Below are 26,432 nucleotides of genomic sequence, written 5' to 3'. Positions count from 1 at the left end.
ACCCCGGTGTGTCCCTGTGGTGAGGTACAAGAGCGTGATCCCGGTGCGAGCCGCGGCTGCGTGCGTTGGTCCAGGGCGCTCATCGCCGTCCCTCGGTGCTTTGCGCCGTTAATTCTCTAATTAATTCTCTGCCCCTCACTGAGGAGGCGCCGCCGCCGCCGCTCCCTCAGGGCGGTCCGTGACGTCACCGGCCCCGCCCCGCGATTGAGCCGCGCACGCGCCCTGCGCGGGCCCGGCTTTCCCGCCGCCCCGCGCGCGCGCGCGTGCCCCGAGCCGCCGTGACGTCACTCCCCGCGGGGCTGGGGGCGGGGCGGGGGCGGGGCCCGGCGGCCCTGAGGGAGCTCGGCCGGGCCGGCCCGCACCATGCCCGGGCTCGTCGTGTTCGGCCGCCGCTGGGCCATCGGCAGCGACGACTTCGTGCTCCCGGGGGCCTTCGAGCTGTTCGTGCGCCTGGTGTGGTAAGAGCGCTTCTCGCGGAGCCCCGCGGCGGTGCCGGCGGGAGCAGCCGTGACACGGAGCCCGCGGCGCTGCCGGTGCCCCGGGCCCCGAGCGCCCGCTGTGCTCAGCCCCCGAGCAGCGCTCCTGCGGGTTCGTTCCTGCTCTAATTAACGGGGTGATTCCTTTTTGTCCCCCGGCCTGGGTTCTGTGGGATCTGAGGCGGTGAGGAGCTGAGTTGTAATTCCTGCCGAGCGTCCGTGTGGTCGCTTCCCTCTGACAACGTTCCTTATGTAACAGCTCCCCTGCCATCGATCTTTGTGCAATGCCTTCATTAAGATCAGAACCACCGGTCGGGCGATCGCTTTGCAGTGTTGCGCTTTTCCTTTCCGGCTGTAACTTTCGCTGTCTCGCTTCCCTGCAGGTGGATTGGGATCCTCGTCCTTTACGCGGTGCACAAGGGGCAGTTTAACTGTCCCGGGGGAAGGTTGCTGCACAGCTACTTGATCGTCCTCATCCTCCTCCTGGCTTCCATAATATGCGTGTTATCTGCTCTTGTGTACATCAGTATGCAAGGTAAACAGCTAATAATAGTAGTTTGTGTTTATCTGGTAGGATTGTAATAGCTGTGGGTTTTTTAATCTGGAGTTGACATTAAAAAAAACCTGCCAAAAAATTGACTACCCCTTAAAAAAAGGTAGTCAGACTTAAAAAACTCTCTGTAACCATTAATATGTTTGCTTTGATAGAGTTATCTTTGTTGGTCTGGAATATAACATAATCAATGGACAATAGCTTGGGGCTGTTGATAGTGCTGTTATTAGGACAAAGTGCTAGTAGAGATAGATATGTCCATTGCCATCAGAGCATCCTGCAAACCCCTCTGTGTTCACCGTGACCTCTGATGGAACACTGCTCTCCCTCTCTGACATGTATCCAAAAATCGCTTTCCCATCTGAAGTACTGTGTTAGTTTTAGCCTTGCACAGGCAGGTTTAGTCATGGTTTGTGAAAGTTCCTCAGTTGCAGTGGGTTGCTTGGGGAAAAAAACACAAAGGAAAGTGATTTTTATAAATGTCTCAATAAAACTAGCACAGTAAGTACTGTTAAATAGGACCTACAACTTGAAGTGAATGGCTGAACAGAAGTAAGGACCCCAATGCAACTTCTACTCATTTGTAGAAATGGTTCATTTTGGGTTAAAAAATGCTAGGAAAGCTTTTTGTCCTGGTGAGGCACCTGATTATCGAAGTAATGCTAAGAAGATTAATTTGGAATATGTGTGTGGTCTCCGGAATAACAGAGGAGACCCCACAAACTCTTAATATATTGGTTCTCACAACATGCTATAAATAAAACTGTTTAAATTACTTAAGTGGAAAGAAGCTTAAAGTGTGCATGAAGAGAAACTATGTCAGAGCAGAGTTGTGGATGATAATCCTGGCCTGGAATCTGACCACTGGTTTTCCTGGAGAGACCTCACACACTGAGGGGTGGTGCTGAGAAAGGAAAAGTTGTTTGGAGGAACCTCAGTTCCATCTGATTCATGTCTGTGTAAGCAACCATGCTGAGGCAGTACAGGCTGCAACCTGGGAATAGGAAAAAGCACCCTCTGGATCAAGGGCTTTCTAAACAGCTTTGTCACAGGGTGTGAACTGCAGCTTTACAAGTGGAAAACAGTTTCCAGCAATGTTGTTGTTCTGCAGTGTTTTAAGCCTTTATAAATTGTCCTGCCTACACATGAGCACACACACCCCAGTACCTCACTGGGAGCAGCAAACTGGTTTAAGGAAATGAGCTGGCCAAAAATTACTCCCTTTTTTATTGCCTAGGAGTGCTAAAAGGAAGTGGTTATTAGTAAACTATCGATACAGAAAGTAGTCTGAGAAGTATTTGTCCTGCTAATGGTCCTACTTTTGTTCTCCTGTTACTGTTTAGTGACTCCATAACCAGAACTTTATCGTAGCCCAGCAAAGGAGCACCTAAAAATGAAACATTCAGTCAACTGAAAGCTAAGTAGAATAATAAAAGTAGGCACCAGCAGTCATGAGGAGTTGTGGCAGTTCTCCTGGAATGCAGCTTTGGCTTATGCTGGGCACAGCACTGCTGCCTCAAGTTCAGTGCAGAATTGTGTCTGACTAGAGAGTTATTTTGAGTCTTAGTAGAGTAGATTCTAAGAATCACAGCTATAAACCTGTTGTTGGTTTTCTTTCCTCACCTTCAGTGATAGCTCCCCATTAGTATGGAAATACCTGATAGTTTCAGTTAAGTATCGTACTCTCTCTAAGGATCAGAAAGCTCATATTTCCAGGTAGGATTTTAGGTACTTGAAGTGCATTTGTGAACGGTTCTTGTTTTTAATTCTTGTTTTTAAATTCTCTCTGTAATTTCAGGAACAATTTCTAATCCAGGCCCAAGAAAATCACTTCCCAAAGTCCTTTATACTCGCCTGCTTCTCTATTTCCCTGAATTCATCTGGGCTGTGTTGGGAGCTGTGTGGGTGTCAGACAGCAGTGTGCACTGTGAGAAGACTGTGATAAATGCCATCATTTGGACAGTTATTGCCAGGTAAAGGTGCCTCCCCACAAGTCTGAGCTTGGTAGTGCACATGAAATGGAACATGAGTTGGTGTCCTTTCCTATGAGCTACTTGCCTCGAGAGAGCACAGGCTGGAGTGAAGGAAAGGAGGTGAAATTCAGAAAGGGTGAGAGGGGTGATGGGAGTGTAGAAAACTGGATAAATGTGAAAGGATCAGATCACTGAATTGGTGGTGAGAAGTGGAACTGTCACACTTCTGGGTGCTGTTTCCAAAGCACGGTGCTGTGATTTTGAGTTCTTGCCCTGTGTGAAACGAGCCAACAGCCCTGCTCTTGTGCCCAGTGTAACAAGCCCTGCACCCTTAGGGCAGGAGCAGGGGGTGGTCATAGGGAATTACCGAGGCTTTATTTTTGGTGTGTCAAGATCTGGAGTTGTGATTACTTCCACACTTGTCAGAAGTGTCTGATGTCACCCTTTTATCCCACTCCCTCCTGCTCTGCAGCTGGGTTATCATCATCTTTACCATCATCGGAGTGCTCATTGTCTTTGACCCGCTCGGGGGGAAGAAGACGCTTTACCTGACGGACGGCGTGAGTCGGAACCTGGAGAGCAGCCAGTCGGGGCAGCTGCTGTACAACGTGAAGAGCTCTGCCACCAGGGTGTGGGAGAAGAGGATCAGGCTGCTGTGCTGCTGCATCGTGCAGGATGACGACCACCGGGTGGCCTTCACCAGCATCGCCGAGCTCTTCCGCACCTACTTCTCGGTGAGACCCACGCTCGTCCCCGTGCTCTGACCAGAGCTTGGCCACGCTGAGCTGTGGGGTGGCTTAACAACCTCTTTCCTTTCCCTGTCCAGGACACTGATCTGGTGCCAAGTGACATAGCAGCTGGTTTGATTCTGCTCCACCAGGAGCAAGATAAAATGGAGAGTTGCCCAAAAGAGCCCGAAGAAGTCCTGTGTCATTCTCCATCATCTGTCGTGGTAAGAAAGATGGGGTTGGTGCAACCTCTGCTGTAATTACTCTGTGAGATGATGCCAGACCATGAAATGCAGTTCACTGTGTAGAGGGGTTTTGTTAATTTTTTAAAGAAAATTAAACACTACTGTAAAAATTTGTAACAATTTAAGTTATTAATAGATGCAGTGAAAACAACTTGATGAGCTTGTGGTCAAGACGTTTTCTGCTTTTGCATAAGTAGAACTTATATCTGAATGGGGAATTAAGTGCAAAAAAGGAACCGTTTAGGACATTCAATCATTGTTGAACAGCTGGGAGAGAAAGAGAACGGAGAGAAAATGAATATTTGGTACTATTTGCACTAGAACTGAGAAGCTGTTCTTTTAGTATGTAGCCTGTTTGTCTGCTGCAAATACCCAAACAAGGTAAGAAGCAAAAATAGCATCTTTTAAATGCTTGCAGGTAATGGATTAGTTTGCTAACTGATTTTCGTTACTCTTTGGTGATAAAATACCTTTGTAAATTTTTTTCCCTTCTTTTGGTCTGTGTTTAATAGACCTGTCTAATTCTACTTCAACCAATGCATCTGTCAACTCCCTTTTGAATCCAACCAGTATGATGGGGTCGTGCCTTGAAAGTCAGATCTGCAGCAGACCCTTTAGCCTTCTCTTAGACATTCCATTCCTTTAAGTAACATATTTGGAGGGAATGTTGTTTTCAGCACCGAGCTTATCACTGTATCAGCATTGGAAGAAAGTGGTTTAATGAGAGCTTTTCAAGATTCTTCAGCTGTGTAGCTACGTAAATAAACAGAGAGTTTTTCCTGGAATATGAGTGGCTATTTTTAGCTCCTCTTAGCCCTTGGATTTTCCCTTTGGACAGTGTGTGTTTCATCATGCCTTAATTTTCACTAGTCTGTGTTCAGCATTTATTCTGAGGCTGCCTGACACCTTCTTTCCTCTCTCTCCTTCCTTTTCCTTCCCTGTGTCCTTTCAGACTGACGATCTGGATGTGGAGCTGGAGAACGCTGCTCACTACATGCTGTTTGCTGCAGCTGCCTATGGCTGGCCCTACTACGTATACACCAGCCCATTTACTGCACTCTGTAAGCTCAAAGGTGACTGGTAGGTTTGACCCAAGACCTTCAAAACACACAGCTGCCTTCTATTTAACTAGTGTTAGCAGATATAAAATAGTTTCAATAGCAGTATTTTTGTTTCATTAAATCTTACCACTCTTGGGGATACGTGAGCTTGACTGGTATAGTTCTCTTTCACGAATTCTGGAGAAACAAAATTCCAATGTCTTTACACCCTCAAACAGATTAGGTGTTTTTTTCATAACAGAAGTTTGTGATTGAGATAAATAAGATTCATTTAGCAAAATGACAGAGGAAAAATTGGACTTAAACTAAACACGTTTTAAAATGAGGCTTTTTAGAGATGCTTTTTGGGCACAGATGTCTGTGTAGCAATAGAAGTCTATCAGCGGTTTTCCCTGTCTTAAGGAATTAGCAAAAGTTCCCTCTCCCACCCTTTTATTCCCTTCAACCCCTTTAATCAGAAATGTTTAGAGTCAATATCCCAGTTTGCATATTGCTCTGTAGGATTACTGTATATTTACATGACCACTGACAGTTGTGACTGTAACTATGATTTCATTAATCAGTAACACAAAATATAACCTACTGAACTATAAATTACTTGGAGGAAAAATAACACAACAACCACATATAATACAGTGGATAAAAAAGAAGCTTGCTGTACAGAATTTGTTTTGAATTTCCTTTTTCCTTGCTTGTATTTTTTCTCATTGGCCTGTAATCTTAAGAATTCTTTTCTCACTGCACTGTTTGCTCTGCTGATGGTCCTGTGGCAACGGGGGATTTGCCAGTGGTTGAAGTGGAAATGTGTGGCAGGGCTGCCCAGGCAGAGCCAGGTCTGTGGGCAGAGGTAACATCTTGTATCAGACTATTGGTGCTATTGCAAAAAGGAAAAAAAAAAGAAGCAGCACTTTTGATTCTTGGCATTAATTCTTCTGCAAATATAATTTTGATTCCTTGAAAGGAAACCTAAAAAATTGGAACATGAAAGTTTTTTTTCTTCTGTGTTTGTTAGTTGCGGAAATAGACCAACAGATTCTGATATAACGGGCAGTGATCGGCATAACTTTCACTTTGGATCCATCCTAAATATAACAGGACTGCAGTACAGAGACTTCATTCATATCAGTTTTCATAACAAGGTAATCCATCTGGACAGGCATTCAGCAAAAGCTGGAGTGATTAATTCAGGGAAAGTAAGGGGTGAAGGGTCTGGTTTGCCTTCAGCATTTATAAAGTGCAACGTGCAAAGCCAAAGGAAAACATTCAGTTCTGGGTTTTTTTTCCTAATCTAAAGGAACAGCCACAAAACCATTGACATAAACCTGCCTCAGTATTGCAAAAAAGGCACTTAGAATACCTAGATAAGAGACCAGTTCAGATTCTTTCCATGACACAATAGGGAGCTCAGTAAGAGCTTTCAGGAGGTGAGAACAAGTATTTGCTCTTATAAAAAGTTGATGTCTTTACTGATTACATTTTTCCCCTCCAGATCTATGAGATTCCATTTTTTGTTGCTTTGGATCACAAAAAAGAAGCTATTGTGGTTGCAGTGAGAGGAACCTTGTCTTTTGAGGTATCATGCTTCTGCTATCAATAATTAGCTTTCTAGAAACGAGTGAACTGGAGGTACCTTGAGGAACTTGTGTTATGCTGGCACATGTAAAAATAACTCACTCACGGGTATGAGTCTTCCAGGCTCAAGCTGTAAGCCCTGCTGCCCTTGGATGGGTAATATTCCCTGTGCCACTGGAAGAGAGAGTGGAGAACAGGCAGTGGTAATTCCGTTTCACTGTGAGTGGAGGTGCATCAGTAGCGTGTGTGTGTGTTTGCTGCTTGGAAACGGTGGGACTCAGACCTGTGGTTGCTCTGTATTGTTCACTTGTGTGCTGGTGTCTGGTGGGATGTGCTGTGTTGCTCACACACTTGGCAGGCAGGTCGTGATGTCCCTGTGACAGTGCTGGGTGGCACAGCGTGACCTGTGAGCCACAGAGCCCTGCAGGGAGGTGTGACCACAGGGTCTTGTTCACAGGACATTCTCACGGATCTCTCAGCAGACTGCGAAGACCTGACCCTGGAGGATGTTCTGGAGAATGGCTTTGTGCATAAGGTGTGTGCAGGCTGGAGCTGCCTGTAGGTCAACAAACTATAAACACCCGGGATCCTTTGGTTAAACAGAAAAATACTCTGCTTATGAGATGGATTGCACAAATTATTTCAGTGCTTGTTGCATCAAGTACTGCCTTGGGAACTGCAAGGCAGAATTGGTAACCCTTTACATACAGCGTGTACAGACCACGTGGTTATAACCAGACCTCTGTCAGCAGCATGTTAAAGAGAAGAGCAACTTTGCAGAGAGGTTGTTCTGTGATGGTTCTGTATTTACACTGGACATGCATCACCCCTCAGGTTAGATACACCCTCCTAACTTTAAATGCTCTCTTGCAGGGAATAACTCAAGCTGCAACTTACATCTATCGAAAACTAATAAATGATGGAATTTTAAACCAGGCTTTCACAATTGCTCCAGTAAGTTCCCTTCCAAATAATTTGGTTTGCCAGAAAAATGACACGAAGCTTTTCCTGTGTCCATCTAAGTTTGTGTCCTCTTTCTCTCTTAGGAATATAAACTTGTGATAGTTGGGCACAGTTTGGGTGGTGGGACAGCAGCTATCTTGGCCATCATGCTCAGGAACTCCTTCCCCACACTGAAGTGTTACGCCTTCTCTCCTCCAGGAGGGCTCTTAAGGTAAAGACACTTCTCTTGTTTGGTTCTAAGATGTAAAAGTCTTCCAGGTGGTTGACAGGTGTGTTGGATGGTAACGTGGCCTTGACTGTTTGTCAGTTTGTTTGTATATTCTTCACTAGAATGATAACTCCATCTTGAGTCGAGTTCCTGGGGGAATGTTACAGGATGAAATACATCTAGGGAATTCTGTCAGGTTGTGTAATTACAGTTTAAAAGAAATGTTTCAGAAATAAAATGCTCACCAGACTTGTCTGCCTTGGCCTGTGTGACATGTACAGACCCCAGCAGCATTGAAGTTACTCTCATCTTTAGCAAGGAGGTCTGAAAGCCCACTGAGGCACTGACTGCAAATGCTGCTGCTGCAGCCACATACTTGTATTTTTATTGAGTGATAATCCTCATCCTGAAACTAAAGTGTGCTCATCTCTTTAGTGCATCTAAACTGCATCTTTTTTTTTTCTTTAAGCAAATCACTTGCAGATTACACCAAGCACTTCATTATTTCAGTCATTGTCGGAAAAGACCTCGTTGCAAGGTGAGTTGGAAAAACTTTTAAATCTTCAGAGATGTGTTTGATTGCAGAGAAGAGGAGGCTTTGCTTTGCTTTGTTCTGTGTGTTTGAACAGGTTAAGTATGCCCAACATGGAGGATTTGAAGAGGAGAATTGTGAGAATTGTGGCAAACTGCAACAGACCCAAGGTAATACTGCAGGTCCTGGTTAAAAGTCAGTGGAGTGGTTACCTGGGTTCAGCCCCAGCTTTAATGGGCAACTACTGGTGTGTGTATTTCTGATCTTAAAGATGAGAGTTACAATTGTGTTTTGGAACAAAAGTGTTTTTAATTCAGGGACGTTTGTGTTACTCTCCTGTCTTGTAAAGCTGTATTGTTGGAAATTAAGATTCATCGAGACCTGGAAGATATCAGTGCTCAACATCAAAGACCTGAAATTATTTCTGCAGTGTTACTGTAGGCTTGGGTTACACACTGCTGAAATGAAAATTGCTGTGGAGAAAATTCAGTCAGGAGAGATTATCAGTGTGGGGAGCATCTGCAAACAGTAACATGTAATCTTTTAACTGTTAGCCCCAGATGACGTGTGTGCAAGCACACAGGTAGAATAAGTTACTTGAGGAGATGCCAAACCTCCATTTGACATCTTTTCTCTCTGATTTCAGTACCAGATTTTGCTGAGGGGCTGTTGGTACGAGGTATTTGGAGGAGATCCTGATGACTTCCCCACGGAGCTGGATGGGAGGAACCAGGAAGCGCTGAGCCAGCCCCTTCTGGCCGAGGAGAGTTTAATGGTTCATCGCTCACCCTCATACAACACCCTGGAGGATGAATCACACCAGAATTCACCACCTCAGTATCCTCGTCTGTATCTTCCTGGAAAGATTATCCACATTGTAGAGGAATCCAGCTCTCGGAGGTAAATAATGAGTGCCACTGGCCTGTGTTCCTAAAGCCTGCTTAAAGCTGCTGCTCACTTCCAAAGTACATTTCCAGCTCTGTGATGTGTCTGCATCTCCACCACCCCTTCCTGGTTCTTGCCCAGCCTCTCAGTTCCTATTCTGTGCCTCTCAGCTTCAAGCCCTGGGCACTGTTCCTCCCTGTGCCTCATCTGCAGGTGCTGAAGTGGGGATTGTAAACACTAACACTGTTCAGTTGGGCTTTGCCAGACTGCAGTTCCTGCCTGAGTCTTAGTCCTGGTGGTAGTGAAGTGATACCAAAACACCTTGTTACTGAGGAGTCACACGAGTGTTGGGGATGAGAAAGAGGCCAAATATTGCCAGGCTGGAGAAGTGCAGCTGCCCCAGAACAGTGGGTGCTCACACAGCCTCTGATTCCCTGGCCTTTGCTGCTTTTCTGTGGCTGCAGGAAGTTGAGACAAAGACAGCAGAAAGCTGAAACTGCTGGAAGGGTGAGGATTGTGGCTTTGTTGGGGCAGTGTCACGTTCAGGGATTTTTTTGTGTGTTTTGTTGATGTTGGGTTTTTGTAGACAAAGCAACGTGAAACCCCTAAGCCAGACAGGCCTTGATATCCTCTCATTTCATTCTTCTGAAAGAGAAATAAAAGCATCTGTAATTTGCACAAGACCATCTTACAGAATAAAAAAGAAATAATGCCTTACAGAGAGGAAAGAGTTGAAAAAGAAATCATTCAGTAGATCACTATTTTATTTAAGCTTCACATCTTTAATATTTAATGATTTTAATATTGGTTTTACAAGCTGGATACTTGAACACCTGGGGCCTGACAGGTTTTCTCTATGGCTACTCCTCTACTTTATTTTTATTAATTTCTTTTCCATCTTTTACTCCACAGCACAGCAGTTAATCCTGTGGGGTTTTTTTAAGATGGATTAGGACACAAGAGCCCCCATCATGTATTTGGGATTTTATTTTACAGAATGGTGCATCATATGTGCAGCATTAAATCCATTGCTTGGACTCCTAATGATACCACTGTGACTTATTCCCTAAATTTGACATTACCCGTGTGAATGTGCAGTGTTTAACCCCCTCCCTCTCCTTGCTCAGACTGTATTCCACGTTTCTGGGAGCAGGATTATTTGCTCCTCTGATGGCTTCTTTCCCAGCTAAGGCCCAGTGTCATTCGGTGTCGTTCTGCCTTCAGAGACACCGAAAGGCAGCATTTCCAGCTGTTTGCTGAAGGTCAGACCTGCAGCTCTCGGGGAGCCAACCTGGGGCTGGGAGAGGCTTCCTGAGCAAGGTCAGGAAGCTCCAGGTTGTCTGTTCCAGACCTGGCAGTGTGAGCCGTTTGTGGTGTGTTTTTTTTTCTAGGTTGTGTTCTTCAGACATCAAATACACGGCGAGATGGTCAAACGAAACAGTCTTCAGCAGCATTTTAATCAGTCCCAAGATGATCACAGACCACATGCCAGACGTTGTGCTCAAAGCTCTGAACAGTTTGTCTCAGGAACATGGAGGGTGTCTGTCCTGTCAGCCCCGAGAGTACACCCCCGGTGCAGTGTAACACGGCTCGGGCAGGAGCTGGGGGGCTTTCTTTGCAGCTTTCAGGTATTCAGGACACATTCCACTTTCATGCCTAAGTGGATTTCAGTACTTTTCTCACACTGCATAAAAGGAACAAGGGTCTTACGGCCCTTGCCTCTGCAGCGACCTCGGGGAATGTTGTGCTGGCTGAAGCACCAGGTCTGTCTGTGCTGGGGTTGGGCTCTCCCCAGCGGATCAGCCCCGGCCGAGCCGTGTGAGCCGACACAGTGAATGTGTGCGAGGACGTGGCCCTGCTGTCCTTACCAATCCAAACATCCACTTCTGCTTCCAAGTCACTTCATGCCGTTGTCTGCACCGGCCCGACCTTTGGGAAGCTGAGGGCACTGCAGGGCTGGAGGTGGGAGTGCTGCTGCAGCTCAGGGCTGGAGGTGGGTGAGAGGGCCGGCCCAGGCCGGGTCTGGCTCAGGCTGTTCTCAGTGATTGCACTATTTTTCTTACAGGTTGTGCTGGTATCCCAGGCAGGGGGTTGTTGTGGTTCAGTGCTATTTGAATATACATGTGCAATACTCTTTAATCTGTCTTTTGTATTTGTTGATCCACATCACTACTTTTATTGATTTTAAACTAAAAACTACTTAATGAGAAGATAAAAAACCCCATTGTCCAGACCCTGGCATCATCTTGGTCATTAGCTCCAGCTCTGGCTACTGAGCGTGGATCCAATTCTGCCAAAAATGTTATAACCAGTTGTACTGCTTTTAAAGAAGTGGATTCCTTGTTTTAGTGTGTAACTATTTTAACTTTTTTTTCCTTTTTAAAGCTCAGCAGCATTTATTTTAAAAAAAATAATTATGTAAGTAACGTGATGTGGTTGAGAATTAACTGTGTGGATGTTCTTGCTGTGATATTCAATATGGAGACAGAATTAAATACACAATAAAAACTTGGCTCCTGTGAGATGACAGGTACCAGGGATGGCTGTGCAGGGACCAGGCTGCTCTTGGGGTCCTTGCAGTGTCACCCCCAGTGCCCCTGGGTGGGGAGGGCAGGGCAGCAGATTCGGGTGCAGCTACTCTGGAGAGAGAGGAGCCAACACACAGAGCACGGCTGGAATTAAAAGGCTGGGAATCTGGGGCATTTAAGCACAAACTGTAACAGTTTGAAAGGAAAAGCACTTTTGTTTGCAGACAGTGGAGTGGAACGGAGATCCTGCCCCAGCAGCTTTGAACCACTGCCCAAGCAGCAGCAGGAGCTGTAACAACTGCAGGGAGAGTGCAGGGCCTCTGCAGAACTGCTGCCAAGTGCTGTGTTCAATTCAGGTTCCCAGAGCAGCCCTGACAGGCTCTGGTTTGCACACACGGCCTGAGGAGACACGAGCAGAGGACAAGAATGAGACACGTGCTCAGAAACTCAAACATCACCACAAGTGTGATTGAAGGATTTATTAATTCTTACATGCAAAACATTCTGCTAATCGCATTAGCAAAAGATCAATGTAAAAACTTCACAATTTTGCAACTTTTAAATTTTGCTTTAGTGGTTGAAAGGGTGTAGTTCAACATCGTATTCCTGCCAGTTTCGAAGGTACAGAACATTAGCACTAATTACAGAACCTCACAGACCCGTTACCGTTACAATCTATGCTGCACACGGAGTGACAGAGAACACTTGGCTGCATTAGTCATGTTACACTGGGGGGGATCTTGCAAATAGTGACACTTGAGAAGGTTTGTCGTTTACAAGAGGTTTAAAATATAAAAATTACTAAAATGTCTAAAGCTGCTTCACATGATTTTTACACCTAGTTAATAGACTAAAAGCTCAGAAAGCATAACTTACTGGGTCAGAAATAATGGGAAAATGAGGATATGCTTGAACATTCTACTCTATAAAAGAAAAAGAAAGCAAATTTCTATCATCAGAAAGGTTTTTAAAATACAAGTTATATTGCTCTGTAAGAAGAGATTCTACAAGAAAAGCATTTACTACATATAAGTGGGAATGACTGGTCCAGAACTGAACCTACATGAATGCCCTACTTGAAATTCAAAGGAATTTACCTACGAACACCAACCTCTCTCCACTACTGCACCTCTGGGAAAATGGTGGCTGAGCTACCCTGGCAGTGTAGTGTAAGTCATCTGTACAGTGTCAAATACTGTCTGGCACTATTGTCTGATCCAACCCAAAAACTCCATTTATCCATCACAACACAATGCTGTCAAAAGGACTAGATACACGTCAGTAAGAATAGTTATTTATTTTTTTTTAAATCACAGCAGCAAGAACTAGATTGCAACCAAGCCCTTACCAATGATAAAGCATTTACACTGTGACTCAGGGGTGTCAGTCACTGCCTGGGTTGGGGTTCAACACCCACCCCCAGGCAACGGCTGCACTGAGAAAACATGGAATAACAAAACACGGCCGAGCGCAGTGCTCTGCTCGGTCCCGGTACTGTTACTGTGAAAAACTAGAAAGATTTCGCATCTCCTACCAGAAATTAGAGTCATTTTCAAGAAGAATCTTTAAAAAACGGTTTAGTGCTTAGTGTTCGTAGCACAACAAAGCAACTTAGTTCAGCAGATAAGTTTGGCAACACTTAATTGAGCAAGAAGAGGATTTTAAAAATAAGGCTTCACATAGGTGTGTTTTCAAGAGTTTGCTCTTAGAAGAATGCAAGGTAACGATCATACTTTAAACAAATGAAACCATGAAATTGTCAAAATTTATGGTAGAGAACTAATTTATAACAGAAAAACTTGGCATGTGAATGCTTCATTGTTTGAGCAAAGCACTGGGTTGATGGGGTGGGGGAGGGGGATGTTTACAGCAGCAGACATTTTCTCTTCCTCTTCTTTACAGGAGGGGGGCACAGCACTGCTCGAATGGCTTCATCAAACACTGTCTTGAGGCCTCTCTGCGTAAGTGCTGAGCATTCCAGGTATTTCACTGCGCCTGGGGAAGCAAAGGCCCAGTTACAAAGCAGTTTCCCACACAAAGCTGACCCCACACCAAAGGCCAGGCAGTTAATTTGATTAAGGTACAGCTTCTTTCGCAAACAAAATCCAGCTGCAGCCAAAAACCACCCCAGAGGCTCCTACCGATCTCTTTGGCCATAGCAAGGCCCTGTGGGTAGGTGATGGGAGTCAGCTTCTTCTCCTTCAGCTTCTCAATGGTGTCCTTGTCATCCCGCAGGTCGAGTTTGGTGCCCACGAGAATGATGGGGGTGTTGGGACAATGGTGCCTCACCTCAGGGTACCACTGCAAAAACAAAAGAGTGTCTCTTGTGTGGGGGCAGATTTCCACAGAGGCCCTCGACTGTCACCCCTGGAAGGCTCACAGTCCTTCCTGGGTCAGTCAGTGAAGGGGAGCACCAGGATCCATCAGGGCAGGATCAGAACAGGTTAAGGTTGTTAATGAAGCCAACAGCGACTTCCATGTTTTAAAAATGCACCCCATTAAGGGCTGTATTTTCCTCCCACACCAGAAGAACCCTGACCCTTGCCCACGGAGACCCCTCCACGTGCTGAGCAGCTGAGCTGCCCACGAACACGAAACGCTGCAACACTCACAGGGCACGTGCTGGAACGATGCTGATGGAAGGAACAAGTGCCATCAACCTGCTTTTTACAGGCATTTGTTCTTAAACTTTTTAATTGTACTGAAGGATCACAAACCGCTGTTTGTGATCTCAGCACCTTGTTGACTGAACACTCTTAGATAACTGTTACCCCATCAATGCATCAAGGAACAACTCATACTTGGAGTGTTTCATGTGCCCTGAATTTCCATGACTCACAAGGGAGGCAAATCCATTTCTGCCTTTTCAAAAGACATTTCACAGTGCCTGTCAACAATTAAAAAAAAAGAAGCACCTAATAATTTTCTACCTCTGTTGGAAAGTAAACAGAATATGAACATTCAGACATAAAGCAGTCCCAGCTCATCCTTACCTTAGCACGGACATTTTCAAAGGATGCTGGGCTCACGAGGGAGAAGCAGATTAAGAAGACATCCTACAAAACAAGTTGACAGCAGTCAGCCCAGCAGAGACATGACTGTAAGCTCTCCTGAACAGGCTGATATCCCCAGTACCTCTGTCACACTGTCAGCTCTGTCACACTTGCAACAGCAAGGTCAGCGATAGAGCTGCACGGGACAATCAGAGGGAGCTTTCCCGGCGGGAAATCCTCTCCCAGGCAGCCCCAAAGAGGGGGGAAAACAAACAACAAATAGATTGCAGTCAAATTTATAATCAGCTATTGCAGTAGCCAGCAACTGGGACACAACATCGCTGCCTTGCACGGGGTTTTTTCCTCTAAATGTCATTTCTTCTTCACTGACAGGGAACTCATCAGCATTGGATGCTGCAAAGTGTTAACTATCAATATACAACTCTAAAGTACTCTTAAATTGCAAAGGCCAAGTGTACAGTATGGAATGGGGGAAAAAAATTACATGAGAATTTCTACAATTATTACTTCCATGCCCAAATCAGAAGAATCTTGTAAAGCTTCCTCAGAACCTCTTGTAAAACTTCACTGCTGAATGTCAGTATAAAAAAGATTTCAGAATTTCTCTATAACTACATTAGGATTAAGAAGGGCATTAAAAGAAAATCTCAAAGCTCCCTCCTTTCCTTTCTAAATAAAGTGATGGCAAAAAGAAAAACAGGTGTTTTTTGGGGATCTTGCACGTGTCGCTTTTCAAGTGAAGGCAGAAGATTCTGAGCAGGTAAAAACATTTCAGAGCGTGTTTATGTAACTGCAGGACACACTTCAGAAAACAAGGAGCTTCCCTGCTGACACACTGCAGTCTGCAAGCACTCAGAACAACCCCCAGGTTCGTGTCTCTGTGCTGATGAAGGTTAGTCTCGCTCTACGACCCAAAACTCATCCACTGTCTCTCAAACGACCCCGACTTTCCCCAACCTACCTCTGCATCCGACCTTACTCCGGTCCCACCCGCGTTACAGAATCAGGCATTGCAGGGTTAGTTGATTGGGCTGCATTTCAAGGCATTTGTTAGGTCAGCAGCTCACATCTGCACTGCTAAGCACTTGCAACCCAGTTGTTCATGCATCACCCCAAGTTTCCGTAGCAGCGTCCCAGAAGAAGAAAGAAACAACATCAAATAATGTGATACTATGGCCACTACTTCTGTTTTCCACTTTTGCAGGTTTGTGGTGACTCAAGTGCTGCACATCACGCAGACTCTCTCCTTTACTAGCTCCAGAGATCAAAAGGTGTGCTGTAACCACCAGGAATTACTGGGAGATCTCAGGTGTCTTGCACACTACCAATCTTAAGTAGGAAAAGCTATTTATTTGTAAGAAAATATTTCATCTTAGCCATATAAAGAAAATTTGATAACAGACTTCTCACATCTAGGAATCTGATAGTTCCAAGAAAAGTAGTTGTTCAAAAAATAGGGGCCAATTTATCACTATCATAAGCAAGACAAGATGACAGAACTTGGAACTGAGGTTTATTTAAAGTTTTACATACGGCAATAGGTTCATCTGTCAGACTGGAATGTATATTCTTACCATTGGTTCCTCCAACCTAATAACAGTAGGAGATAAAGTTACTCCTCAAATGGATTTAAGGGAAAACGTTCTCAGTCAGCAATTTGTGCTCACAGATGTTCTCAGGGTGGATTTTCTTCTTAAGAGAGACGCTGCCCTGTAACCAGCACAACCAACTCCCTGCACCCAGGACAGCCACACCTTCCCAGAAACCACTGCCAGGGCAAACCTCCCCTGCAGAGCCTCCTACTAACAACTGCTTTTTGGTTTGGTCCCCTGAAGAAACAAGGTGAACTTATTCTGTCCCAATTTCCTTCCCCAAGTATTTGGAAACACTGGTAGATCTGGGATAAATTCAGCAGGAGGTGATAAATTCCTGTTTATTTTAAGGAATAAAAATATGAGTAAGGGGAAAAAATACAGATTAATGCAAAGCCCTCACTGGGAAGTTCCCAGCTGGTGCTGCTGGGTGGCTGATCCCAACACACACTGCCCAAGTAACCACCACCTGCTGCTCTCACCCTGCCCAGAGCACAGTTCAGGTGCACAGACAGGGAAAGGGGGCACAAAGAACACGCAGGGGGTGAGTTTTAAATAGCCCAGTGAAGGAAGAGAGAGGCTGAACACACATCCTAAAAAAAGGTCAGGCTTCATCAGCACCACTGTTCTCTGTTCTCTTCCTCTGTGCTTTTTTGGCAGTTTCGTGGGGGTGATGAATCTCACACTGCACGAGGCTAAAATCTGCAGATTGCTTCACTAGAAGTTCAAGACTTACCCCCCTGCTTCATTTTCTGCTGCAAAGCAATAATCTCAATAACTGAGAGTACTTCAGACCTGTACTTAACAGTTATACCTGCTTGAACAGAAGACGTTTTCTCCACCAGATGGACATGGAATTCTTTTGCAGTCCACCAGAAAGTCACAGTCACTCAGCAAGCTGCAGACAGGCACGTGCATTCTGCCCCTTTGTCACAGGGCAGGAACAGTCTGTTCCCTCACAACTCGACTTTCTCACACTACTAAGTATCTTTCAACAAACCTCTTTCTTCCCTGAGATACTTTTTAGAAAATACTTTTATTTAGGAAAAATTAAGCGAAGATGAGGCTTTAATTATCCTAAAAATATGTAAGTATTAGAGGAAAGCAGCTTTCCATTGTCTCTCTTCCCAGGAGAGACAGGTATTTCTGCATTTCAACTACAGCTGCCCACAACTGGCAGGTTCACATCCATCATGGGTATTGTTACTGAGGGGAAAGCTTAACAACTGTAAGAGTTAGTGAGCAGTGAATTAGGGAAAATCGTGAATGAAGGCAGTTTACTAAAAATAGCACCAGAGTTCCTTAAATAAGATCCACATTACTCAAGAGAGCAGTTATGCTGCAGGTAAGTGGAACAATGTTGCATTTTACATTGCTAGCACTGAACACATATTTGACAGGTAACAACAACAGTAATCAATGCCAAAAAACCCCTGCAAGTTACCCTTTCTTTACTTGTAGCACAGCTCCACCTGGTAAAAATCACTGCTCTAAAGAGGTTGGAAAACCAGCCTCTACAAAGGTTAGCTGTAGCTCAGGTTGCACTGGAAGGAAGAGAGCAGATCCCTTCAGCGTTTTCCCTAAACAGGGAAAGATGCAGGATGCAGGAAGGACTTAACCAGCTGCAAACAGGGAAGACAGAAGCACATTTGTACCCACGTTACAGCACAAACTACAGTAAGGCATGAAATAGCCACGGGCTCAAGTGCATTGGAACGCTGGGCCTCTGTCAATACCAATAATCTCTTCATTCAGTGCTGCCTCTTTCACACGTAGAACATCTTCAGAGGCTGAACAATATCAAGTGCTTAGCAGTGACAGTGTCAGGTTGCAGCCAAAACGTGCCTAAAAACTAAAACAAACCCTGCTTTTGGCAGGCAGGCTAACCTTGGAATCAATGGCCTGGCTGATGGGACTATTCACCAAGAGGGTTTTGTGTTTGTTTTGGGGTGTTTTTTTCTCTTTCCTTTTAAATCAAACATTCTGGCTGATTCTGAGGCTGCAACTACACAAATGCCAGCAAGTTCCAGGGCACACAGATACACAACCACGCAAGTTTTTTTAACTTTTGTAGAACTGTACACACATAAAAGGTTATAAATTACAGCTACAGCAAGTGAAGGAAAGGAGCCTGCAATACAACTCCAGGTGAGACAATGCTGGCCTGTTGTTCAAAAAGACAAATCCTTTGTGGCAGCCGAAGCTGCTGAGACTCTCTGAGGTTTCACAGTGCATCCTTACTGTTTGTGGGTAGGAGAGTGGACGTAGTCTGTCATAGTCCTCTTGACCAGCTGTGTCCCATAAACCCAGATTGACCGGTTTGCCATCAACCATTACATTGGCAGAGTAGTTGTCAAAACTGAAAACAAACAGAGAGTTGGCTGCATTAGTTGGCAGTAAAATAAGGCACCCAAGGACTTCCTCACAGAGGCTTAACTGGGGAAACTAGGGAAGAAGTTTATTGCATCCTTCTGCTCCCCAGAGACAGTAAAGCTGCTCTTTAAATAACGAGGCTGGTATTGGGTAATGGAATAAAAAAATATGCACAGCAAACTTGGTCCAGGCTGAGCAGGAGTCATCCCTGTCACGGCTCTTCCAAGGGAAGCGTTAATCCCAGTGGGCAGAGGAAAGAGGTGATGTACTTAGCAAGCACTTTCCAGCCTTAGTGGGACGTTCAGCAAGTTCATCTGTTTCATGTTGTAAGATTTAGAATAAAAGATACGTGAGCAGCAACCAAGGAATCCGTAATGACAGGAGCAGGTAAGAGAAAAGCTTATTAATCCTGCTAATCAAAACCCCCTCCAACGAAGTGTCAAAGCCAATAACCAGGGGCCAGTGGAGGCATCGTTTTTATCTCATCAGTACTGTGAGTGCAAAGGTTTTAATGACTCGTTAAGGCTCAACCACATTCACTGGGAACACAAGACACTGTAATGCAAAAATCTGAATTTAAGACCAAAAAAAAACCAAAGATGAGTAACTGAGGCAACAAGGCCTCGGCCAGGTAACAAAAGTCATCGGTACATCTCTTTAGAATGTATTTGGTTATCTGAAAAAGTCATCAAAATATAGAAATATCGGAAAAGGGCAAAGAGGCTGCTTGTGTATAAAACACCTGCCCCCAGCAGGCCCTCGGAAAGAGAACTGCACTAATTCCGATACCAACAAACCCGCCCGGGAAAGGGAATGGGAAGCACCAAAATAAACGAGACTCCACAGCCTCGCCCGAGGAGCTCCAGAGCTGTGGCTGGCTTAGCACAGCATTGGCAGCAGCACAAAAAGTGGAGAGAACAAACAAACAAAAAATCTCCAGCCATGCAAGCCAACTATTCCTGACTAGGATTTGATGTTTTACAAGCTGTTCAGCCTTGGGACTGCTTATAATGAATGGCATTAATGACAGAAACACTATTTTAAAAGAGAACAACATCTGATAAAATGTCAGCAAGTGTTCGTCCCTGTTCAGCCAGGGCAGAGGGAGCCAGAACTGAGGGACCATGAACGAGCTCTGGTGTGACTGGGCTAAGCAGCAAAAGCCCCAAGTGCTTCTCCCTACACACAGCTGGATACTCAGCTAAACATTTCAGATGAAACTGAGGGGCACTTGCAGGCAACTCAAACAATTCAGGTAAGGAATCTGGAGTGGCAGTGGGCACAGAGAAGTGGAGAGAAACGAGGTATTTAAAGTACTTACACGGTGGGTATGTACTCTCCAGGAAAAGCATTGGTTGTGTAGCTGATGAGCAGGCATGTCTTACCTACAGCACTGCAGAAACAGAAAGTTCACATGTAAAACACATTCACCCCCAGGAAAGAGAGACCATATTCCTTCGACAGGAAGAAGACTGATTACACCCAGTCACCTCAGGACCTGTCACCAGAGGAGTGTCAGCAGTCACCAGGCAGGAAACCAGCTGACAGACTGCAGCCTGAAGATAACTGGCCATGAAAACACACCTCATATAAGCATCCATTTTGTGAAGTCATAAATGACCACATTTTGTAAATGTTTAGACACAAAAAGCCAAACACAAGTATTAATAAGACTACTAACATCTGCTGGTCACCTGAGTGATAACCCATGTATTCTCATGCCTTACTCCAACTCCCTGAAACTGAAAAAAAATGAGAAGTATTTCCAGATACCCTTTACATAATTCCAAAAGTGTTATCTTTTCCAGAAAACAGCATACTTGCACATAAGTAAAGTTAAAGAAAGGTTGAAAAGCATAATTTCTCAACACATCTTTACTTTTGAGTATTTAAGGCACAAATACAAATGATGATCCCCACGTTATTTATTGCTATTGCAAAGTGACTCCCCATGTGCATTCACCAACTATTCAAACATTTCATGAACTGATTTACAGATAAATCACACTCCACTACTGGAAAACCTGGAACGCCAAACCCTTCCCTACTGATCTGATTCTCAACAGCCTCAAATGGGGGCAGGACAAGGTTCCTTTCACAAGTCTGGCAGCCAAACCCTTCCCTCTCCACCCTCCTCCCCACATCTTATCAGGAGTCAAACATCACATTAATGACACCTCTGAATTTTTTGTTGCAGTTGGAAAACTTGAAATTTTTTTCAAACAGACTCTGCAAAGAGTGTTCCTGGCAGTGCAGGCTTCCCTTGCAGGCTGCCCACTCGCATAATCCTTAAGAGTGTGAGAGATTCCAGGGGTGAGCATGCAACAGTTCCTCCAAGGGTACCAGAGCCTTGCAGCCCCATCCCTCCTCCTGACCAGACAAGCTCCCTGCAAGGAAAACTGCATTGTCTTGCAGATGTTTTATCACCACAGTGATCTGCTCCAAGTCAGCAGTAACTCTGGAACCAAACTGCACCTACACTGCGATCTCGCTATGAGCATCAGGTTTGACTCACGAGCCTCCTGAACTAAATCTGTCACACGTAAATTTGAGCTTTGTCACAACCTTAAGTCACAGCTCGCTCTCTAACAGGTCTCTCTGCTGAACTCCCAGCAGTTCCATGCTGCATTAGCCCAAGAAGGCATTTGACAGCAGCATCTGACAACATCACCCTAAACGATGAGCTATGGAAGAGTTGCTTCAGTGTGCAAAACCAGCTGGAATTTTGTCTTACATGCCCATTTTTAACTGTAATTTGTTCTATGTTTCTGAGCCAATGCCTACCATAACACCCCATCTGCTGCAACTCTCCCTGATCATACCATGCAGTTTTCCACCCTGTTTTTCACCTCCTTGCACAGCCTGAGCCTTTTTCCCTTTCAGCATGCACTCTTACCAAGCTATAATAACAACATAAAAGGGGACATTTAATTCTGTTCTCGTTAAGTAGAATCTCTGAACATTTCCCTGTAGTAACAGGCTTGAGATACACTTGTGCTCAGCAGCAGAAGATGGATTTACCCTTTAAAGACTTCTGTGGGAAAGAATGGGGAGCAGCTCACCCCGCAGATACCTATTTAACAGCTGTCAAGAGAGGAGAGCCCATCTCAGCTCCTGCACCAGCACTCCCTGACTGCAACAAGCCAGAACAGGGAGGGAAGGAAAGTTATTCCTCCCCCATAAGGACAACTTGCTATTTTAGCTGCCTGCTGGTGAGTTAGATCAGTTTGGATGTGCTGCTGAACTGCTCTCACAACACAGTCCAGGCAGCTACACTGGGCCAGCTCACAAAGGACAACCGGGAAAACCTTCAAGATCCCGAGAGGAGCAAGAGCCAAGCGCTGTGGGAAATTTCTTGCGCTGCAGAGACGTTCTCACGCTCCCAGAACCTGTTTGGTCTGACGCCTTCATTTTCCAGTTAGTTCATTACAGGTAATTTTAGCTTCTACCAAATTCACGTTGAACTCAGCGTTTTCAGTAGCAGATCAAGAACTTTTCTCTGCACCCAGGCTCCTTTGCTCACTTTGCACTGGGACTGGTGAGGGTGCTCTGGCTAATCACAACAGCCAGGAAGGTGGTGAGAGATTTCATTCCAAGCTCAGAAGTGCCTGTAGTGTGTTTCTGCAGCACCAATCAGCCAGAGTCATTTAAACAAGAAAAAACACGTCCAACAACCCTGTTTCAGACTTGCTCCATGCAGGTTTCCTGCTTTCCTTGCCTTTTGGCCCACTGCCCCACGAATCAGATCATTGTGGTCACCGGTCTTAAAAATAAACACTAATGCCTACCTTTATAAAGTACATCCCCTAAGTGCTTTATCAACTTTTTAAGAGTTCTAACTTCTGTATCAAAGCAACTCCCCTGAAGAGCATTCAAAATGTTTGGCAAAATTTAAATCTTTGCACATGAAGGCTGAGACTAAGAAACTAAAATAACACCAAGATTAGTCATAAGATTTCTAGCAACTACTTAATCACAGCTCTGTCCACCCACTATTACATAAATGAAACCAGCAACATTTGACTGTCATTAAAAACATGGCCTACAGAAATCCAGCTTCAAATGCTTAACAAAACTACCTTAACAAAGGACTGCACTGACTCCCTTTCTGGTTCTGGGCTGCAACCAGGAATCAACACACTCATATAACCACATATGGAATAACTGCTGAAAACAAAACATATCTTGTCATTCCTTGCCTTATATACACTAACAAATTCTATGAAATTTCCCCACTGCGTTGGAGCTGCTTGGAGCCATGTTTTATCTGCAAACAGGTGGCAGCCTTCAAAAAAAGCTCTGATTGTGCCATTTCTTCCTTTCTCTGCCCCACATGAACTACGTGTCTGGCAGACAGGGTGCACAACTGCTCAGCTCTTCACTCCACCACTGAACAGCAGCTGAGATTTCTCCAGTACCACCCTCAGACCAAGAGTTCAGGATTTGTGCTACAGTAGGTTTAGCTACACGCGGCTCTGCCAGATAAGCAGTGGGACACACCCTCTGTGACACACCACTCGGACACACCCTCTCCCAAATATGCTCTTCAGGACTTACAATGCTACTACTTTTAAAAAAACTCTAAAAAGTTCAGTAACACCAAGTCACTAAATTCCAAATTAAAGGCCAATTACCCTGCACCCCCTTCCCCTTCTCACAAGCCATCAAATCAAATGCAGTGTGGCTTTAGTACACAAGGCCTCAGACGAAGCAGAATTCCAAAGAGGGACTCCTAAATCACTGCCCTTGCAGTTATTTCTACAATTAAAAAATGCCTACAGAAGAGCATGAAGTGTGACCACTTCCATGGCATCCAGTAATTGGTGATTTCTCCAAAACACACAAACTCTCCTAACATTACACGACATGACTGGAGATTTCATACCACTCAACAGCTGCCTTTTTAGAGGGAAAACAAAGGCTGCTAAAAATAACTTCAGCATATGCTTTTTCTCAAGTGTCAATCACCAGCAATTCCTGCAGTTCCTCGAGCGGCTGCTCCTCATCTGTCCTGCACATTCCTGCTGCTCTCTATCACAGAGCTCAAAGCAACAGCTGCCCTTTCATTTTCCCCCAAACAATCCTCAGAGCGAGGAGGAAAAAACCAAGGGGACAACAGGACAGCCCCAGCAGCACACATGGCACGCTCTCCTAGCCAAACACACACCAGCCAAAACTCTAAGAACAAGCATGAGTTACATATGAGAAAGAGCCTACTCATTAACAAATGAAAAATTAATCACAGGTACTTCCAGAGCTCTGTTTAGTTTGTTCCCAGCAGATCGTTACGGAGGGGACACAAAACAATACCCAAGTTTTATGTTACACAAGGAAATCTTTAACTTGCATTGTTTCACAGGAACACCAAAGCTTTGGCCTTATCTAAGCCAAACATGACACATTTCCTAGAATACCTGTAGTGTTGGAGCTCTTGAAGCAGCAACAGTAAAACGACACACAAATAGTTAAATATTTTTAAAAACATCGAACAGAGAATGATACAGAGCTGCCAAAAATGAGCAATACCTGAAGGGAAACTTAAAAGAGAGATTTGTTTTGAACTAAGGAGGAAGGAAAACAAATTAAACTACTGTATTTTTTTTCACAAATATGTAGAGAACTCAGGTAGAATTACACCACTTTCATTTGCAAGACAAAAAATAACAAATATGTTAGGAAGTGGGATGGTTTACAAACCAGATGACCAAAAGAACTGTTATGTTGAATGAATTACTGAACATCATACAGTTTTTTTGGTTTATGTTCTCAAATCTAGTGGAGGAAGTAGATTGAACTTTTTGCCCCTCCCAAACACGATGATCACATTTATTTACGGTATTGTAAATACAGAGTTCAGCTGAACTAAAAAATTATACATCAGAAAAGCAAATTTGTTTGGTTTAAAATCAATACAACCAAAAGAGCAATCCATAGTTATCCAATCTGCCATCGAGAATTACATTACCGTGAAAATTCTTCATTTATCAAGGTACCACTTTTTTGTTCATATTGCTCAAAATCTTACCTAGCAAGTCAAAACGAGTTTGTCACACAGTAAATTTATCTTTCAACCATACTCTGCTACATAATTAAACACGAATCATCAAAAACCCTCCACACAAATAACTTGAAGATTAAACCACCACGTGAAATTACAGACCACAGTATCAAGTCCATATAGCTACACTTCACTCCTCTGTCATCTACAGAAGTTTGCTGTGATACCAATTATGCTCAGCCTACACTGGGATTTTTGTTTCTCCTAAGGGAAAAAACGCCTCTCAAACTGCATAAGACAAGTCTTGTTTTACAACTGGCCTGTGATGTTCCCCTGAGCTCTGACATCCAGTAAGAGAAAGAATCCCTCTGAGTTTTTGGGAACAGCATCGTGGAGAATATTCAGAAACAGCAAACACACAAACTCTCTCCTCACCTCAATTCCAGCACTCCCCACACTGAAATCCAACTGCTAAACTTAGGAGTTAACTCGATGCTAAAAAGCACCCCCAGCTTGCTTCACTTACAAGTAGCACCATATTAGATGCTGTAGGTGTAAGAGCTCTTTACAGACAAGTATATCATTAACTATTTGTATTTCAGGTGCCTTATCAGCCTCCTTGAGACAGGAGCCTTACAAGACCAGATGTTTGCAGCCACAAAAGCAGCCTCTGCCCACAAGCATTTACGATCTGCTCTGAGCTCAGCCCATTTCACCCAGTTTTACTGCGAGAGTCAGATCTAAAAAAACCGAGCTCTAAAGCCTAGTAAGTTTGTTACTTTCACAAAAGACATTTCAAACCAGTATTAGATCTCTCATGTCATTTAAAACATAGTTTGTTTGGGGTTTTTTATACATTTGGATTAATTCGGTGATTAAAGGCAGGGCAGAAGCAGCGGCAGCTCCAGGGAAGGGTCCGGTCACGGCCGGGCCAGCGCGGGGACAGCCGCGGGTGCCGCTCCCGCCGGGCCCCGCCGCGCCCGCTTCCCTTCCCTTCCCTTCCCTTCCCTCCCCGCCCCCGGCACGGCGGGAAGCGCGGCCGACACCCACCCACCCACCAACCCGGGCCGCACACACCGCCCCGGCCCCGGCACGACCCCGGCCCCCAGCCCGGACCCGGCCAGCCCCGCTCCCCCCGGGCCGCGCCTCGGCCCCGCGCCGGGCTCGCCCGCAGCCCGCGCCGGGGCCCGGGGGCCGCTCCCGCCCCGCCGCCCGACACCGCCCCGGCCCGGCCCGGCACAGGCCCCTCGCACTCACCCGTCGCCCACCACCACACACTTGATGGCCTGCATGGCGGCTGCTGCGGGAGCGCCGGCCGCCTCCGCCCTGAGCCTGCGAGCGGGGACGAGGCAGCGGCACCACCCAGGGCGGGGAGCAGAGGGCGGGCCGCGGGCGCAGGAAGCGGCGGCCGCGCTCACATCCGGCCCCGCCTGGCCGGGCTGCGGGAGAGGGCGCGGGCGGAGCGGGCTGTGCCGCTGGCCCAGCCCCGAGCGGGCCCGGCCGGTCCCTGCGCTCGGCCCTGCCGAGCAGGGTGTCCAGCCCGGCCCAGCGGCGGGGCCCGGGCCCCGGGAGCGCTGCCGGCCCCGGCCGGGCTCCGCTCAGGGGCCACAGGCTTGGCCTTCGTCCCACACCAGCCCTGTCGCGTCTGTCAAACCTCTCTCAAACACAAAGCTGCCTTTGACACCACCATATGTCCCGTCTTCCACTGCTGGCCCCCGCCATGCCCCAGTC

At 45.6% G+C, this 26,432-nt stretch overlaps 2 protein-coding genes across 2 annotated transcripts; one reads left to right on the top strand and one right to left on the bottom strand.

Moving 5' to 3' along the window:
• The first annotated feature begins 277 nt into the window (after positions 1 to 277).
• On the top strand, positions 278 to 11,718 carry DAGLB (diacylglycerol lipase beta). The gene is made up of 15 exons (XM_050317182.1): positions 278 to 458; positions 860 to 1,011; positions 2,828 to 3,002; positions 3,475 to 3,736; positions 3,829 to 3,954; positions 4,928 to 5,055; positions 6,049 to 6,175; positions 6,526 to 6,609; positions 7,066 to 7,143; positions 7,482 to 7,562; positions 7,655 to 7,782; positions 8,249 to 8,317; positions 8,409 to 8,481; positions 8,958 to 9,211; positions 10,588 to 11,718. Exons 1-15 carry the CDS (start codon positions 364 to 366, stop codon positions 10,778 to 10,780), a joined length of 2,025 nt encoding a protein of 674 aa, XP_050173139.1. The 5' UTR covers positions 278 to 363; the 3' UTR covers positions 10,781 to 11,718.
• Positions 11,719 to 12,188: 470 nt separating this feature from the next.
• On the bottom strand, positions 12,189 to 26,119 carry RAC1 (Rac family small GTPase 1). Its single transcript, XM_050317196.1, has 6 exons — positions 25,959 to 26,119; positions 20,025 to 20,096; positions 18,572 to 18,689; positions 14,718 to 14,780; positions 13,866 to 14,025; positions 12,189 to 13,719 (listed from the first exon to the last, which is right to left on the bottom strand). The coding sequence occupies exons 1-6, from the start codon at positions 25,991 to 25,993 to the stop codon at positions 13,589 to 13,591; spliced, it is 579 nt and encodes a 192-aa protein (XP_050173153.1). The 5' UTR covers positions 25,994 to 26,119; the 3' UTR covers positions 12,189 to 13,588.
• Positions 26,120 to 26,432: the final 313 nt, after the last annotated feature.

The sequence above is a fragment of the Myiozetetes cayanensis genome, unplaced genomic scaffold, assembly GCF_022539395.1.
Source record: "Myiozetetes cayanensis isolate MyiCay16 unplaced genomic scaffold, myiCay2020 scf20-37, whole genome shotgun sequence".
In the NCBI taxonomy this organism is placed as follows: domain Eukaryota; kingdom Metazoa; phylum Chordata; class Aves; order Passeriformes; family Tyrannidae; genus Myiozetetes; species Myiozetetes cayanensis.
The sequence above is the reverse complement of the archived record's forward strand: the minus strand, read 5'-3'. Positions and strand labels throughout refer to the sequence as shown.

What these genes read in the sequence shown, in the direction of transcription:
- DAGLB (XM_050317182.1), top strand. Translation starts at nt 364, where the DNA reads ATGCCCGGGCTCGTCGTGTTCGGCCGCCGCTGGGCCATCGGCAGCGAC. An exon ending in CTGTTCGTGCGCCTGGTGTG is followed by an intron (nt 459 to 859) that starts GTAAGAGCGCTT and finishes GCTTCCCTGCAG; the next exon opens with GTGGATTGGGATCCTCGTCC. An exon ending in CAAACTGCAACAGACCCAAG is followed by an intron (nt 8,482 to 8,957) that starts GTAATACTGCAG and finishes CTCTGATTTCAG; the next exon opens with TACCAGATTTTGCTGAGGGG.
- RAC1 (XM_050317196.1), bottom strand. Translation starts at nt 25,993, where the DNA reads ATGCAGGCCATCAAGTGTGTGGTGGTGGGCGACGG. An exon ending in CACTCTCCTACCCACAAACA is followed by an intron (nt 14,781 to 18,571) that starts GTAAGGATGCAC and finishes CTTGTTTTGTAG; the next exon opens with GATGTCTTCTTAATCTGCTT. An exon ending in TTGAAAATGTCCGTGCTAAG is followed by an intron (nt 14,026 to 14,717) that starts GTAAGGATGAGC and finishes TTGTTTTTGCAG; the next exon opens with TGGTACCCTGAGGTGAGGCA.